General features: G+C 31.9%; 1 protein-coding gene across 1 annotated transcript in view; it reads left to right on the top strand.

Annotated features, from left to right (window-relative positions):
• The first annotated feature begins 2,994 nt into the window (after positions 1 to 2,994).
• LOC134715049 (nuclear cap-binding protein subunit 1-like) overlaps positions 2,995 to 17,230 on the top strand; it is a 28,551-nt gene continuing 14,315 nt past the window's right edge. Inside the window, exons 1-10 of the mRNA XM_063576910.1 lie at positions 2,995 to 3,139; positions 6,001 to 6,092; positions 6,978 to 7,078; positions 8,606 to 8,690; positions 10,457 to 10,528; positions 10,864 to 10,971; positions 11,465 to 11,512; positions 11,713 to 11,786; positions 13,001 to 13,070; positions 13,908 to 14,123. Of these exons, the coding sequence (XP_063432980.1) occupies positions 3,094 to 3,139; positions 6,001 to 6,092; positions 6,978 to 7,078; positions 8,606 to 8,690; positions 10,457 to 10,528; positions 10,864 to 10,971; positions 11,465 to 11,512; positions 11,713 to 11,786; positions 13,001 to 13,070; positions 13,908 to 14,123 (912 nt within the window). The 5' untranslated portion in view covers positions 2,995 to 3,093. The remainder of the gene's footprint in view (positions 3,140 to 6,000; positions 6,093 to 6,977; positions 7,079 to 8,605; positions 8,691 to 10,456; positions 10,529 to 10,863; positions 10,972 to 11,464; positions 11,513 to 11,712; positions 11,787 to 13,000; positions 13,071 to 13,907; positions 14,124 to 17,230) is intronic.

Here is a 17,230-nt window from a genome sequence, read left to right as displayed (position 1 = left end):
TTCTTTTTTTAATTCGAATTAATTCGAATTGGCTAATTCGAATTACCCAATTCGAATTAGAAATACGTTTTTGTTAATACGAATCAAAAGTTATTCATGGACAGTATGTAGCGAATTAGACACGCATTGTAATTCGAATTATAATTGACGTTAATTTAGCACGTAAAACGTTTCGAATGCGAATTAAACTTATTCGAATTACTAGTAGTTAATGCGATTCGAATTCAAATTATGTGTTAACTCAGCATTATGCACAATTGTAATACCACAAAATATAGATCAAGATCGAGTTCTAGTGGCGTCACTTTTACTGTTCTAGAGTTGTGCCCCTTCAGTACAGTAAGTACAAAAACGATAATTCTTACAATTTACATAGCGCTATTTTTCGCGCTAGTAGCAACATCTAATGTTGCGTCTTAAATTATATATAGTAAGATCAAGTTCTAGCCTTACTATTATGAAGTTGTTTATCTGACTCTATTCAAGTTATTGTCATTAACTATGAAAAAACCTAAAGGTCAAGTACGGCCTTTAATAATGAGAAACCCCATTCCTATATTTTTATACGACAGCAAACTTTTGCAATTGTATTATATGTTATGGTGATGTCTATCTTAATGTCTGGAGACATTTTAGTTCGCAGACAATAACTTGAGTATAAGTGTATGATTCTCTATGAAACTTTAGATTCCATACCACAACATGACTGTTGGGAGTTTTAGGGATATTGTCAGAGCTGTTTAGTAATTTGGTACCAAAAACGAGCATATTTCTTATTTCAGGATAAGAAGTTCACTTTATCTACGGATATCTATGAAATTTCACCATACGGTTCTACACTTCGAAATTTAAGAGAGTTGGTATTGACTTTTTTGAGGGCCGAAAAGCCCAAATACAGTAATTAAGAAACTAGGGGCAGATAAAAGCTAATATTTTCTAGTTTCTGGACAATAACTTGAGTATTAAATACTATGGATTGCTATTCAATTGTGCCTCAAGGTTTTATACAATATAAAGAAGGTTGGCATGGCTGAATTCTGAGCCGATCACTTTGATGAGTGGTTGGCCTTGGGAAAGGTGATGGTAACAATGTTTTGTTAAAAAAAACCTCGTTGCATTGTATCAATGTTATGCAAAAGTCACCAATGGCTTATACCTGAAAATGATTAGAGTATCTCAAAATTGAAACGCTTTGCAGGCGATCATATCCAACTATAGCAGTCATCACGTGACTTTTGTGACGTCACACATCACCCGTATCAAGCCCAAGTAAATTGTATAGAAATGCATAGGGGCTTTCTGTAATCGATGAAATACATTACCTTAAGTTCATGATACTAAAAGTGTGGGTCTTTGTAGTAATTCCTCATATATTTAGAAATATAAATATTCCTTTTGGAATAGTTTAAATTTTGATCTTCTCCCTTCCAAATGCTTTTGAAAATTTGTCTTGTTGCCTCGATAGTTCACACTGTTGAATCATACAACTACGATAAATATTGGATTTTCTGTCGTCTTTAACCTAAAATTGCGATTTAAACAAAACAGATGGAATAATTGTGGGTCTTTGTGCTTATTATTATATTCATAAATATTTGAAATATCGTATAAAGAATAGTTTAATTTTCTATTATGTCCCTTCCAAATTGATTTGAAAATAAGCTATTTTCAGAAAATCGGCTATTATTTTTCAAGATGGCGACCAGATTGACAGCGTGGGGCGACATGGTAAAAATATTATTTGTACGATTTTTACTATGAAAATTAAATAACTGTTGGATGCTCTCGTTTTCATTCATTGTCTTACCTTAAAGCAGCATGTAATCGAACATTGGTTCCTTTTTATCAAGCTTAAACATGCTGTTGTTATTTTTATAAAATTTTGAAAAATGGCGAACAAATAATTTTCAAACGTAGAGGATGTTCGACACTTATTTTGTTAATGCACATACTTCAATTTATTTTCTCTGTTTATATTGCAATTAAATATGACACGTTATTGTAACTATAAGAATAGCCATAGCAAGATTAAGGAGATATCAATTAAGTCATAACATCAACGTGATCAAAGAAAACAAACATGGCACCTAATCACGATGTAAGTTTTGACAATACCCATGTAGATGCATGTTTTGACAATACCTATGCCGGTGAGTGTTGTCCGATTATCAATGAAATTCTTTGTTATATTATTTCATATTCATAGAATAAGACATCGAATGGATATAAACCGAGGTGAACTAAATATATTTTTCAATTTTCTTTAAATAATTCATCAGGTAACCAGTGAAAAATCCTAATTGAACCAGTCACCTGCAGAGTTATCGAACGTGATTATGACTGTCATAGTTGCATATGGCTTGATACGACCGCAGAGGTCGAACCCTAAACCGTTGGGCCGTAAGTATATTATATACACTACATTCAAGCTAATTCAGCCATGCCAAATTAGCTTGTGATTAAATATTTTACACAGCAAACTCGTGATATGTTTTTTTCAAAACGAATGAATATATGGTATACGAACTTTAAAAAAAAATGAAATTTGACATTGATTTTTTAATTAGTTTCACAGTGCACCTTTTTCAGAGTACTTTTCAAAAGTAAATATTAAATTGCACTACGTTACCAAAAAAGGCAAAAACAACAAACTCACCGCTATATTGCGCACAACTGACCTGATGCCGGGGAAAATCCATTTTAATAGAAATATATTGTGCTGGCTTGAATTAAGATATTTAAATTAGAGCCGGCAAAAAAAGCCAGTGCCTTATAGCAACCTTTGCCTACTTTAGCATGTTTAAAAGACGGACTGCATGTGTCTCTTCAATGGCTCTTAAGTCTCAAAATAAATCAAACTTTTCATTCGCTAAGATATACCCAAATATGCTATTCTGGTTCGAAATTGTTGTAAGTTACAGGGGTATCAAATTGGTCCGATTTATGATAGTTTTATGGTTCATGTAAACTTTTAGTACATTAGTATCTTCTATTTTTCGGTTCTAAGCTGCAAGGCGGAAGTTAGCGCAAGATCAGCTTCCGGGGAAACAAAAAGTAGCGTGAAAATCTTGCGTTTCAAAATCAACGTTTAAAATGTCAAGTCGTAGACGACACGACTCTTATAGTGATGAAGAAGATGGTGAGTAATATATCTTTCCATTAGTAGTTGTCTCTACGTGCACAAAATAAAACTTAAAACAAATACGACCAAAAAATGTGAGCCAACCGGTTTGTTTTCATTTTTAAATTATCCAGCCCTGCTTCTCATATAGAACGGGTTATAGTAATGCAGTGCACCAAGTATATTTGCAGCACCAAGTAAAGTTGCTTGGTGAAAGTATTTGAATGCAGTGCACCAAGTATGCAGAGTATTTGAATGCTGTGTACCAAGTAGATTTGCTGCACCGAGTACGCTGAGTATTTGAATGCCGTACACGGGTCTCACTAATTAGCGACAACAAGCGTCAAGAAGCGACAACAAGCGACAGCAAGCGACAAGAAGACTAATTAGCGACAAGAAAACATTTTTTTTTATAAGTTATAAAGAAATTTGAATGTAATGTGTTTTTTTTAAATGTACGAGCAGATATGTCTTATTAAAATGTTTTATTATATAGATAGACGAAGAAATGAAACATTTGTGAGGAAGAAAGAGATTGTGAAGTTTATATTAGTATATTGGTAAATGAAGAAATTAACATTTGTGAAGAAGAAAGAGATAAGGGGGGATAGGAGGGGTCCTGATCCCGAAATCCCGGGCTTAAAAACACGAAATCCCGAAATTCTTAATTTAAATACAGTAAATCCCAAATTATAAGATAAATAATATGTTCTAAAACACAAGGAAAAGTAATATCATAATACAATAACTAAACGTAATACTGGCTGTTATACATTATAGATGATAAAATAAATATGTAAATAATGTTTCATTTTTTTCTATCAATTTTAACTTTCTTGTAGCTAAAATTATATTCTTTTGCATTCTCTTTTAATATTTATTGCAATAATTAATTTTAATTAAAAAAAAAATGTTTTCTTGTCGCTAAATAGTTTCTTGTCGCTTGTTGTCGCTAAAATAATTTTTGTTGACGCTTGTTGTCGCTAAAATTCTTGTTGTCGCTAACTAGTGAGACCGCCGTACACCAAGAAGATTTGCTGCACTGAGTACGCTGAGTATTTGAATACAGTGCACCAAGTATGCTGAGTATTTGAATACAGTGCACCAAGTATGCTGAGAATTTGAATACAGTGCACCAAGTATGCTGAGTATTTGAATACAGTGCATCAAGTATGCTGAGTCACAGTCGCCTGAAGATTTCATAATTATAGCGAAAAAATGGGGGAAATAAAATATTTTTTGTGGTATTATATGGAATAATACCACAAAAAACGCTATAATTATGAAATATTCAGGCGACTGTGGCTGAGTATTTGAATGCCATGTTCAAAGTAGATCTATCACCGAGCAAGGTTTTTATTGAGCTAGGTGCAAGTTATGACACCGTATGACTCATTGTATATAATACACCTTATCGCTATTTGTCCCCCATTACTGGATATCACACAGGTTCCCGTAAAATTTTGACGCCATAAAACAAAACATCTGACGCCACAATGGAAAAGTGATTGTTGTATGCGTCAAAGGTCAAGCGGCTAGGTCGGCCGGCCTAGTAGGGTAAAAGCGATAAGGTGTATAATTAAGGTATTTTGTTTCATGAACCGCTGTATTGTTTTCAGGTTCTAATTGAAATTTATTTATCAATTAAAAGAAGAATTAGTAAAATTATAATCTTCACTTTGATCGAGGATTCAAATTCAAACTGCTCTGCTCTCAAATTATTTGTTCATACTTGTTATCCCCACCCCCACCACCTGCTCCCCCTCCCTACCCCAAGAGAGGGCAGAAACTTATACAAAATGCTTATTTCTACAAAACAAAGATCAAGTATGAAATATGGTGGTGTTACATTTACCTTTTTTGAGTTATGCCCATTTACAAATGATTTTTTTTTCTTCTCCGTTCTCTAACTGTAGTTTGCCTCTACCAAATGTAATTAAACTTAAACATAATGATCATGATGATAAGAATTCCAAAATACTGATCAAGATGAATTTTTGCGTTCTAGAGTCATGCTCCTTTACATATGGAAAAATATGAATTTAGATTTAACCAGCTACAATTATGGACACAGGAAATAACTTCAATTTGCAAAAGTTATTTTAACAATTACATCAACTACAACCAAGGCTATATTGTTCACTGAAAAAAATAAAACAATCTTTATCTTCGGTGCTTACAAGCAGTTTGAATAATGTTGTTCAGTTTTGTCCCTTTATAACATTATTATATATGATATTTTGTTTCCTTTCTCTTACTTAAGTTTGTCTAAACTTAATTGAATGATATGTATATATATATATATATATATAGTTTTCAATTTAGAACACTTAACTCAGTTTAGGTTCAAATTTTGGAAGCGTCACTTTTACAGTTTTTTTAGTTATGTGCCTTAATGCTAGCTGGGGCATCATCTGTGTCCCTATGGACACATTCTCTATTTTTTTTAAGTGTTTTTGGTTTAAATGTATTGGCTCAAAAATAAGACTACACTACAGTGTTCAAGCAAGGATTTCAAAAGGGCAGGGATCCAATCATGAAAAGGGTACTTAAGCATGTTGATTGATAATTCAAAAAGGGCATGCCAAACATTGCATTTTACCCCCAAATTGAAAGGCTATTAAGAAATACAGAAAATTGCTAATGAAAAGCAATGGAAATCATTATTTTTTTGGACAAGATTAACTTGATTGATAATTTTCTTTCTGGAAATTAGCTTTCTGAAGTCTCTATCTCTACTTTTATTGTCTATTGGTTAAAAACTGTACTTTCAATCTGCAGGTGTACATAGTACTTGCCCATGTTGACAAGTTATAATAAGAGTTCAGACTTTTGTTTTTGTGTAAAAAATAAAGTTATATATGTAATTTTATGTTTAGGTCCTTCCTCAGCAAGAAAGAGAAGACGAGTATCAGAAAATGTTGACATTGAAGACAGACTTGAATCACTTATAACTAGAGTTGGAGAAAAGGTAAACAAGAATAAAACAAAAAACACAACTTAAATCTATTTAAATCATGGTAGAGTGATAGAAAGTAATAACTGAGGCCACACCAATTTAGTTTCTTGTTCTACAGATTTTTGGACTCCAAAAATTGGGGCGAGCGAGCGATTTGATATTTAAATAAAAGAATATTTAATTTGCAAATTTTTTAGGCAAAGCTTGAAAAGTAAAGGCAAGCAATTATAATTTTTTTTGTTAACATAAAAGAGTAGGTGAATGAAAAAAAGGAAGTATATTTTTCCTGTTCAACAAGAAATAATTGAATAATAAAATCTGGTCTATGTTTGTGTGATTGACAATGCTCCATCCAAGTCATAATTAGGTTCAGAACAACCCCTTAATTTTATAAATATCTCTTTTATGAGGGGTCAATATAAGTTTTAATATTTTTTTGACACTTTTTAGTACAAAAGGGCTCATATTTTCCGAAAGAACTATAATATCTATCTGGAAATAAATGGTCAAAACATGTCCAAGAATTTTGTAATATTCCTGGACTTGTATAGTAGCACAATACAAATCCTTGGTATTTCTATTTTCTTTTCTACAATCAGTAAAATGACCCCTTGTCTGAGGGTGGGTTGTTCCAAACCTGATTTAACAAACACAGGTCAAAGTATGGCCTCTTACACAGGGCTTTGATCCAGACTAAACAGCAAGCTATAAGGGACTCCAAAGTTATAATTGTACACAATTCGAACAGGAAAACCAATGGTCTACATGTTGTTTATATATCCAAACGGGAAAATACCAATGAACCACATCAACAATTGATAACTGCTAAACGACAGGCCCCTGTATCATGTTTATAATATTATCTTTTGAATGATATACAATACTTTTGTCTTGCAGAGTACATCCTCTTTAGAAAGTAACCTTGAAGGCTTAGCTAGTGTCCTGGAGGCAGACTTGCAGAATTACAAGACAAAAATCTTGAAAATTTTAGTAGAATGGTAAGTGATGAAGTTAACTTTGATCATGTTTGATGCAACTCTGAATAATTTTGTATTTATAAAATCAGATAGATTCCTTGTAAAAAATACTTAAAAATGTAAGTTATAGATGGTCTGTAAAGGATCTTGACAAACACAATCGGAATTCTTTTATTAGTAGTCAACATTGTGTTTACACTTACAGGATTCCCTTTGGATAGGTATTTACTAGTGGAACATTATTAAAGAACTAAATTAATGAATGTAAAATATTCATATCTAATAAACATGATAAAGCTCCAGATTTCTTACAGCTCTTCTATAAAAGCATGCATAAGCAAACTTGATTGCTACATTATGTTTGCTTGGATGTTTGCATACAATTAGAAGTCGTAGTTCTAGTATGTTTACTATTTACTTGAATTTGATTGGACAATAAAAATTGACATGAAATGAAGTTAATGTTTGTTGACCATTTAAATTCCAGTATATAGTAAACAAACAAACAGACTACCTACCTGTTGTTTACAAACATAGCAAGCAAGTTGATCAAAGGTTTGCCTTACATGCTTTTATAGAAGAGCTATAATGAGTGTTTACATTCTGCTTGCAAAACTTGCATAACTTCATTGAAAAATAAAAGCAATAGGTTTCATAAAATTTGTATTTTTGACAACTGATGAAGTTTGTTATAAAATTAATAAAATATGTTTTAGAACTAGGTTTTATTTGTTTACATTAAATAAGAAAGGTCAATTTGAATTTTAAAGAGAAATGTCCTGTTTAAACATGTTAAAGCATAAGTGTAAAAAGATTTTGTAAATGCCAAGTTACAGTGTACCTCCCAGTAAACAAAAGGGACTCGCATAGGACCCTCACTAATTAAACCCCGTTCTCGTTCATAAAACTTTACTCAGTACTCCCAGAACATAATACGGGCTTGAAACACAAAATTCAGTATTTTGATTGATTGATTTTTGAGTCTGAGTACAAAAATCGTGATCGAAAGTTTTATGACTTCAAGGCCTGGTGTTACACCAACTACATTGAATATACTGATGCCTGAATTAAGACAACATTGTGATAAAAACAATTTGTTTTATTACATTGTACTTGCTAGGATTTTAATGAGAATTGAATTGACTATTATTGAAAGCCTCTAATTTAAGAAATGCCCAGCTAAATACCTAGTGGTATGATTTTAACAAAACTTTGTAATTATTGAAAGTTCTGCAAATCCTGAATGCATTTTTGGTGTCCAAATTCATTTAAATGACAAAGTATTCAAAAAAATTTGCTTACTATACATCAGTTTTTCTGTCTAACACAAAAATCAACAAACAAAGCCAGTGCAAACATTTTTCAGTTTTTCTGTAGTTTTTGCCATCCTTTTCCTTTTGTCTTTTATTGATAATTGTCTATTTAGCAATCATGAAACATCCATTTGTTGTTGCTCTTGTTGTTGTCATTCTTGTCCTTGGTGTTATGTGGATTAAGGTTTCATTAGCAATCATCAGACATTTATTGATTATGTGATTACATTTTCAGTGTAGCAGCTTTACCAGAGAAGATGGCTGTGTATACCACATTAGTGGGTCTTCTTAATGCAAAAAACTACAACTGTGGAGGAGAGGTACGTTTAACTTTTTATCATAAAAAAATGACCATAAGTTATTACCAATTAATGGTTTGAACTGGTCAAATTTGGCCTGAAATTATATATCAACCAGAAAAGATCTAACGAGTCGTTTCAAACTTTACCAATTTAGGATTTTTTTAATGAAAATTTAAGCACCACTGTCAAAAATTATACATTGCGGTAAGACCAATAGCACCATGCAAAAAAAATATAGATCGGTCCTTCAATGGCCTGGGAAGAACAATTAAAAAAATCAGTTAAAAATCTAATAGAAAAGATAGGTTATAGGGCATTCATCCATAACACAAAAGCAGTACATGCACAACCAAAAAAAAGGCAAGCAAAGGAATATTGCATGTATTGCTGTTCATCATCTCAAGTCACAGTTAGGCCTTTAACACTGAGCAAAACCTCTCTCTCCACTACAAGTTTAAGATTACGCCTATCACTGGTTTGAACCGAAGTCTATGCAAACTGATGACCATGCCATGATTGTGAATTTTAAGAACAAAGCCATAGATTAATATCAATAAAAGAAATTAAATATATACTGTCATAATATAGCCAGACAAGCACATTGAAAAACAATACAAATATAACAACAACCATGCTGCATATTGAGATATGTGTTAGATAACTTGGCAGCAATAAATTTGTGTATAAGTTAAATAATTTGAGTAGACTTTGTAAGGTTTAAAACCACTAACTTGGGGCTGGTAAAAAAGATCATACCAAAAAAGTATATATTTAAAACAATGCATCTATAATACTAAAATTACGAGGTCCAATTTGTCAGCCGTCATCACATAGAAACGACGAATCAAGGAATTCAACTTTATATATAACTAATATAGTACAAAGGTGTAGATTGAAAATTACACCACTCCAGGACCTTTTGTTTTCCACGTAATTAATATTGCCAATAATTAAGAAGTTCCGGGTCGAGTCCGATACCGATACCGATACCAATAGTATATTCACCTGTTACCGATTACCTTATCTGTACGTTCCGCATCTGACAGGCGCACCACCAAACGGTGTATTCAGGATTAATATGCTATACAGTATTACACGGGCCATAATCACAGGGTTGACACTACTTAATTGTCAAATTGTTACCTATTGTAGTATTTTGATCAGTTAGACTTTCTAAGATAACAATACGAATACTAAAAATCTGGACTAAAAATAAGGCGTATAGGTACAGTTTTCAATTTGTTAACGGACATGACATAAAACAGCGAATCAAAGAATTCAACTTTATTTATAACTAATATAGGAAAATGCTGTTGATTAAAAAATACTCCATTCCAGGAACTTTTGTTTTCCAAATAATTAATATTACCAATAATTGATAAGTTCCAGTTCGACGGGTTCAAACAGGAAGATTTGAAAGCAGAAAAAACTGTGTATCTTATAATCGGCATGACTTTATCAAATGACAATACTATAGTTATATACTTTAATTTAGTCACGGACCCGCGATATCACGGGTGTGTTCTAGTAATAGTTAACTTAATGTAAAGTATTAGAAATATGGAGATATAAATAATTTTGAAAAAAATGAGTCTCTTATCCATTTTTTATGCAACAAAAACAAAAATCTGGTGTTTTTTTTGTGTCAGAACTATTGTCTAATTTTTGCATTGCATATTGAATTTGGCAGGAGAAGTGATTAATAACATTATATGTATGCATGAAATACAATGTATTGAGGGCTGTTTCTTGAAAATAAACAAAGTTATGTTTTTGTCTTTCAGTTTACTGAACTATTAGTAAGACATTTAAAAGAAGCTCTGAAGACAGGAGAATTTGATAATGCTTTGTTAATTGTGAGTAGAATAAACATAACAATGTTACAGTAATGTGTGTTGATACCAACAAGTGTTTGGATATTCTTTTTCATTTTATGATGTTTTCTGAATTAATAATACTGTAGAATTTCACTATTAAGTTTGTATATGTTCCAGACCATATGAGTATTTGGACCGTACGCATACACGTACTAGTCGGAAATTTACAATTCATAACTCATTTTAAAAAGCATACAAAAATAAAAAGAAATACATAAAAATATTGTTCTTTTGATGTCTCCTGTATTTTTATCCTGAGTTTTTTTGTTGTTGTTTGAGCTGTCAAGACTTTTATTTTCTTTTAATTTTTTCAGGTACGATTTTTATCTGACCTAGTAAACTGTCATGTAATTGTTGCTGGTTCACTGATTGCAATGTTTGATAACTTTATAGAAGTGACATTGGAAGACAACATACCTCAGGTACATTCACAAGAAAAAATGGATGTGGCTATAATTTCGGATCTGTTCTATAATAGTTAATTAACATGCTATAAAGTGTACAAATAATTCATAAAACATGTGTCAAAAACAAAGGTTTTGAAACACTAAAAATGTTAGACTTGGCAGAGCTATCTTAAGTTGTAACCAAAACTAACAACAAATTTGTTCTTTGCCTTTTACAAGAGGAGTAACATTGAAAAACAACCTGACAAAATCTGGATTAAACTGCAAAAAGATCTAAAAAATTTTAAGTGATCGTGCTACCAAGTTACCAACTATATGCAATCCAGAGCATAATCGAAAACCGTGATTCTTTGTTGAAAAAGCTATTAATTTAGATAGGAAAATGTGAGGAAACTGTTTTAATGCATCAACTTATATATTTTATGTAAAAATTTTGAAGTTTTTAATAGTAAAGATCTAAATTATTCCCTGTTCATACCAAATGTAGATTGTTAGTTGTTCATTACAGGTTAGGTCAGATTTCTATGTATACGCTGTCATGGCCTCATTACCATGGGTAAGTAGCAATAAAGGTTATTACAATAAAGAAATGCATGCTGATTACTATATTTTATGGCATAGTTACCTGGAGTTTTTACTGTTTTATTTCTAAAATGAAAATGGTATATGATTAAATTAGATTTAATTAGCAGGTTTTCATCCATTTCTGTGAAACTTTACCATTCTAAGCTTGACTTTTTTGTTTTTTTGTTTTAGGTTGGTAAAGAACTCCAGGAAAAGAAGGAGCAGGAATTTAATAAGCTATTGATGTCAATAGACAATTATATAAGGTAGATCTACTTTTCTATTGATGGGTTGAAGTGAAAAACTGAGCAGATCATGTTTGTCCAAGCTATTATCAATGTTGACAATAGTTCAGTTTACATTAGTTGGTGACAATTTCAGCAACAGCCGTAGTTTTTAATTACCAATTTTATATTATTTTTTGTATTACCTGAATAAGAGACTTTAGCTAGTTGTTGCAGGCAGCAGCGTCAATAAGTAAAGTTTGTGATTTGATCGAATCATCAGTTTAATAAAAACCAATGATGGTGAGTCAATATAAATGTGATATGCAGTTGTATTAGCATTGGCATGGAGATTATTTGGGGCTGTCCTTTTCTGTCATGGCTTACTACCATTTGGGTTTCATGTTGAATTACTGTCATCTTAGTATCAAGAATTGGCACTTTAGTATCAATAATTGTCATTTTAGTATCACTATTGATATGCAATTTAATATCAAGAATTGGCATTTAATTATCAAGAATTGACATTTTAGTATCAAGAATTGGCACTTTAGTATCAAGAATTGGCATTTTAGTATCAAGAATTGGCAATTAACTATCGAGAATTGACATTTTAGTATCAAGAATTGGCACTTAGTATCAAGAATTGGCACTTTAGTATCAAGAATTGGCATTATAGTATCAAGAATTGGCAATTAACTATCAAGAATTGACATTTTAGTATCAAGAATTGGCACTTTAGTATCAAGAATTGGCACTTTAGTATCAAGAATTGGCACTTTAGTATCAAGAATTGGCACTTTAGTATCAAGAATTGGCATTTAACTATCAAAATAACATATAGACAAGACATTTCTCTGTGTCAACAATCCTATATTGAAAATGTATTGTAAAACTTAAATGAGGCAGAAGATTCATGTTTGGAAATAAAATTCTGTTACTTAAATTTTTATGCCCCATTTATGGGCATTATGTTTTCTGGTCTGTGCATCCATTCTTCTGTCCCGCTTCAGGTTAAAGTTTTGGTTGAAGTTTTTGGTCGAGGTAGATTTGATAAAGTTGAAGTCCAATCAACTTCATACTTAGTAAACATGTTCCCTATGATATGATCTTTCTAATCTTAATGCCAAATTAGAGATTTTACCCCATTTTCACGGTCCACTGAACATAGAAAATGATAGTGCAGATGGGGCATCTGTCTACTTGGGACACATTCTTGTTTTAAACTTTTAATTATTTATGTGTTATTGTTATAGCAAGAGACAAAAGATTCATGCCCCTACGCTGAGAGTTTGGACTTCAGATGATCCTCATCCACAAGAAGAGGTAATATCTTTATATATCAACTTTCATTTTAAAAAGCAAATAACAACATATGGTTCCTACAATATGATAAAGTGAGAAAAAAAGCAGATTTTATATGTGCTTTGCATAACATGAAATCTAGTATTTTGGCCTTTTTTTCAATTTGAAAGGAATTTTAATCATTCCTAACGAAAATTGATAATGATTCTCACTTTGTTTTTTATTTACATCTTGATGGTATTTAATATGTTTTTATGTGTATTTATAGTAGAAATAAATTTATATATCAGAAATATTACTGAAGTTATTTTAAAATTTCATAGCAGTTTTATATTTTAGTTAAAAATATATGAGAAAAATGATATGTTTTCATATGATATTAAAACAAGGGATATTGATTAATTAAACCAGTCTAAATATTTTTAAATTCAATGAAGCGTGCCAAAATTGTTTTCAAGATAGTGAATGGTTTACTGCTCACGAGGAAACATTGATACAGCATAAATATATTTTTTCAATCCAACTAAGTTTCATGACTCTTTAAGAATTTATAAATTACAAAAGATATCTAGCAAAATATGTTTATATCTTTCTGGTTTTTTTTTGTTCTGATCCCCTGCAACTGTTTACTGGTTTATGTATAAACACACACTAGATATTTCTTATTAAATTTGATATATATAGTATTAAGGGAAGGCTTGTTAAATCGAAAAATATAACTACCATATGATTAATTTTTTAGATTGACTCTGGTTCCATTTATATTTTTACTGTTTTCAATTCATTTAGTTTTCACATTATTGGTTTTGCTCCAGATATTCAATATATTTAATATTTTTAATCCAAAAATCTTTTCAGTATTTGGACTGCTTGTGGTCACAGATAAAGAATCTCCGAGCCAATAAATGGGCAGAGAAACAGATAACACGCCCATACCTAGCTTTTGATGGTGTTTTATGTGAAGCCTTACAGCACACTTTACCACAGATAATACCACCATCACACAATGACGAAATGAGCTATCCTTTGCCAAGAGTTATTTTTAGAATGTTTGATTATACCGATGTACCAGAGGTAGGTGATTTATATCAGAGATAGCAAGAGGCTAATAATTATCCCGATGTTTTTAATGGATTAAAAAAATGAATTCAAAGGAGATATAATAGCAGTCTTTGGTTTTTATTGAAAGTAAAAAGTTATGGTTTGAATGCCTTTTTACAAAGACCAAAGGATGTTGATGTAATACTGCAATATTACTAATACAAATTTATTATTGTACATTTATAATTATTCACCATAGATTGGCAATAGAAAATGGTCACATTGAAATCTGAATTTGTATTCTTATATTCTAAGAAATAATGCCAAATTTCTTTTTCCTAAGAGCAAGAATTAATCATTTATTTATACATCATTCAGCTATTAACAGTGTGTTATACATACCGCAGTACTTCATATAGTTGTGTCTTAAAATATTGGAAAAGACACATGAAAGATGATTAAATGTAAATGAGATAATATCTCAGTAATACAAATGTAGTGTACAGACAAATAAAGCTGAGTCTTGAGTATTATGAAATGAATATATTTTACTGAAGATTTTTATACCCCCGCTTTAAAAAAGGGGGGTATACTGTTTTACCTCTGTCTGTCCTTCCGTCAGTCCGTCCATCCCATGGATATTTTTCGTCTCATTTTTCTCAGGAACTACAATACAAGGATTTCTGAAATTTGGTTTCAGGGTTTATCTAAGTCAGCTATACTGTGTGATGCGTTTTCAGATTGATCACTTGACAACTTCCTGTTTACCGAACACTTGTATGATTTTACACATGATAGCCAAGTTGAAAATTTTCGTCACATTTTTCTCAGGGACTACAATACAAGGATTTCTGAAATTTGGTTTCAGGATTTATATAAGTCAGCTATAGCATGTGATGTGTTTTCAGATTCATCACTCGACAACTTCCTGTTAACGGAACACTTGCATATTTTTACACTATTTATATTATCCACTTGCCGCCGGGGTATCATCAGTGAGCAGTAGCTCGCACTTTCACTTGTTTTTAGCTCACCTGGCCTAAAAGGCCAAGTGAGCTTTTCTCATCACTTGTCGTCCGTCGTCTGTCGTCGTCTGTCGTCGTTAACTTTTACAAAAATTTTCTACTCTGAAACTACTGGGCCAAATTAAACCAAACTTGGCCACAATCATCATTGATATATCTAGTTTAAAATTTGTGTTTTTTTACCCGGCCAACCAACCAAGATGGCCGCCATGGCTAAAAATAGAACAAAGGGGTAAAATGCAGTTATTGGCTTATAACTCAAAAACCAAAGCATTTAGAGCAAATCTGACAAGGTAAAATTGTTAATCAGGTCAAGATCTATCTGCCCTGAAATTATCAGATGAATCAGACAACCCATTGTTGGGTTGCTGCCCCTAAATAGGTAATTTTAAGGAAATTTTACTGTTTTTGGTTATTATCTTGAATAATATTATAGATGGAGATAAACTGTAAACAGCAATAATGTTCAGCAAAGTAAGATTTACAAATAAGTCAACATGACCAAAATGGTCAGTTGACCCCTTTAGGAGTTATTGCCCTTTATAGTCAATTTTTAACCATTTTACATAAATCTCCATGATCTTTTACAAAAATCTTCTCCTCTGAAACTACCGGGTCAAATTAATCCAAACTTGGCCACAATCATCATTGATGTATCTAGTTTAAAATTTGTGTTTTTTTACCCAGCCAACCAACCAAGATGGCCGCCACGCCTAAAAATAGAACATGAATGTGAAATGCAGTTTTTGGTTATTACTCAAAAACCAAAGCATTTAGAGCAAATCTGACAAGGGGTAAAATTGTTTATCTCGTCAAGATCTATCTGCCCTGAAATTTTAAGATGAAGTAGACAACCTGTTGTTGGGTTGCTGCCCCTGAATTGGTAATTTTAAGGAAATTTTGCTGTTTTGGGATATTATCTTGAATATTATTATGGATAGAGATAAAATGTAAACAGCAAAAATGTTCAGCAAAGTAAGATTTACAAATAAGTCACAGGACCAAAATGGTCAGTTAACCCCTTTAGGAGTTATGCCCTTTATAGTCAATTTTTAACCATTTTTCGTAAGTCTTAGTTAACTTTTACAATAATCTTCTCCTCTGAAATCATTATTAGTCTATCTAGATTAGAAAGTGTGTTTTGTGAGCGGGCAAACCAACCAAGATGGCCGCTACGGCTCAAAATAGAACATAGGGGTAAAATGCAGTTTTTAGCTTATAACTCAAAAACCAAAGCATTTAGAGCAAATCTGACAAGGGGTAAAATTGTTTATCTCGTCAAGATCTATCTGCCCTGTAATTTTTAGATGAATCGGACAACTCGTTGTTAGGTTGCTGCCCCTAAATTGGTAATTTTAAGGCAATTTTGCTGTTTTTGGTTATTATCTTGAAAAATATTATAGATAGAGATAAACTGTAAGCAGCAATAATGTTCAGGAGTTATTGCCCTTTATAGTCAATTTTTAACCATTTTTCGTAAATCTTAGTTATCTTTTACAAAAATCTTCTCCTCTGAAACTACCTCGCCATATTAAACCAAACTTGGCCACAATCATCATTGGGGTATCTAGTTTAAAAATTGTGTCCGGTGACCCGGTCAACCTACCAAGATGGCCGCCATGGCTAAAAATATAACATAGGGGTAAAATGCAGTTTTTGGCTTATAACTCAAAAACCAAAGCATTTAGAGCAATTCTGACATGGGGTAAAATTGTTTATCAGGTCAAGATCTATCTGCCCTGAAAATTTCAGATGAATCGAACAACCTGTTGTTGGGTTGCTACCCCTAAATTGGTAATTTTAAGGCAATTTTGCTGTTTTTGGTTATTATCTTGAAAAATATTATAGATAGAGATAAACTGTAAGCAGCAATAATGTTCAGCAAAATAAGATTTACAAATAAGTCAACATTACCGAAATGGTCAAATGACCCCTTTAGGAGTTATTGCCCTTTATAGTCAATTTTTAACCATTTTTCGTAAATCTTAGTTATCTTTTACAAAAATCTTCTCCTCTGAAACTACTGCGCCATATTAAACCAAACTTGGCCACAATCATCATTGGGGTATCTAGTTTAAAAATTGTGTCCGTTGACCTGGTCAACCTACCAAGATG

Source organism: Mytilus trossulus, chromosome 4 (genome assembly GCF_036588685.1).
Source record: "Mytilus trossulus isolate FHL-02 chromosome 4, PNRI_Mtr1.1.1.hap1, whole genome shotgun sequence".
NCBI classification, from domain to species: domain Eukaryota; kingdom Metazoa; phylum Mollusca; class Bivalvia; order Mytilida; family Mytilidae; genus Mytilus; species Mytilus trossulus.
Note: the sequence above shows the minus strand (reverse complement) of the source record. Positions and strands in the feature narration are given on the sequence as shown.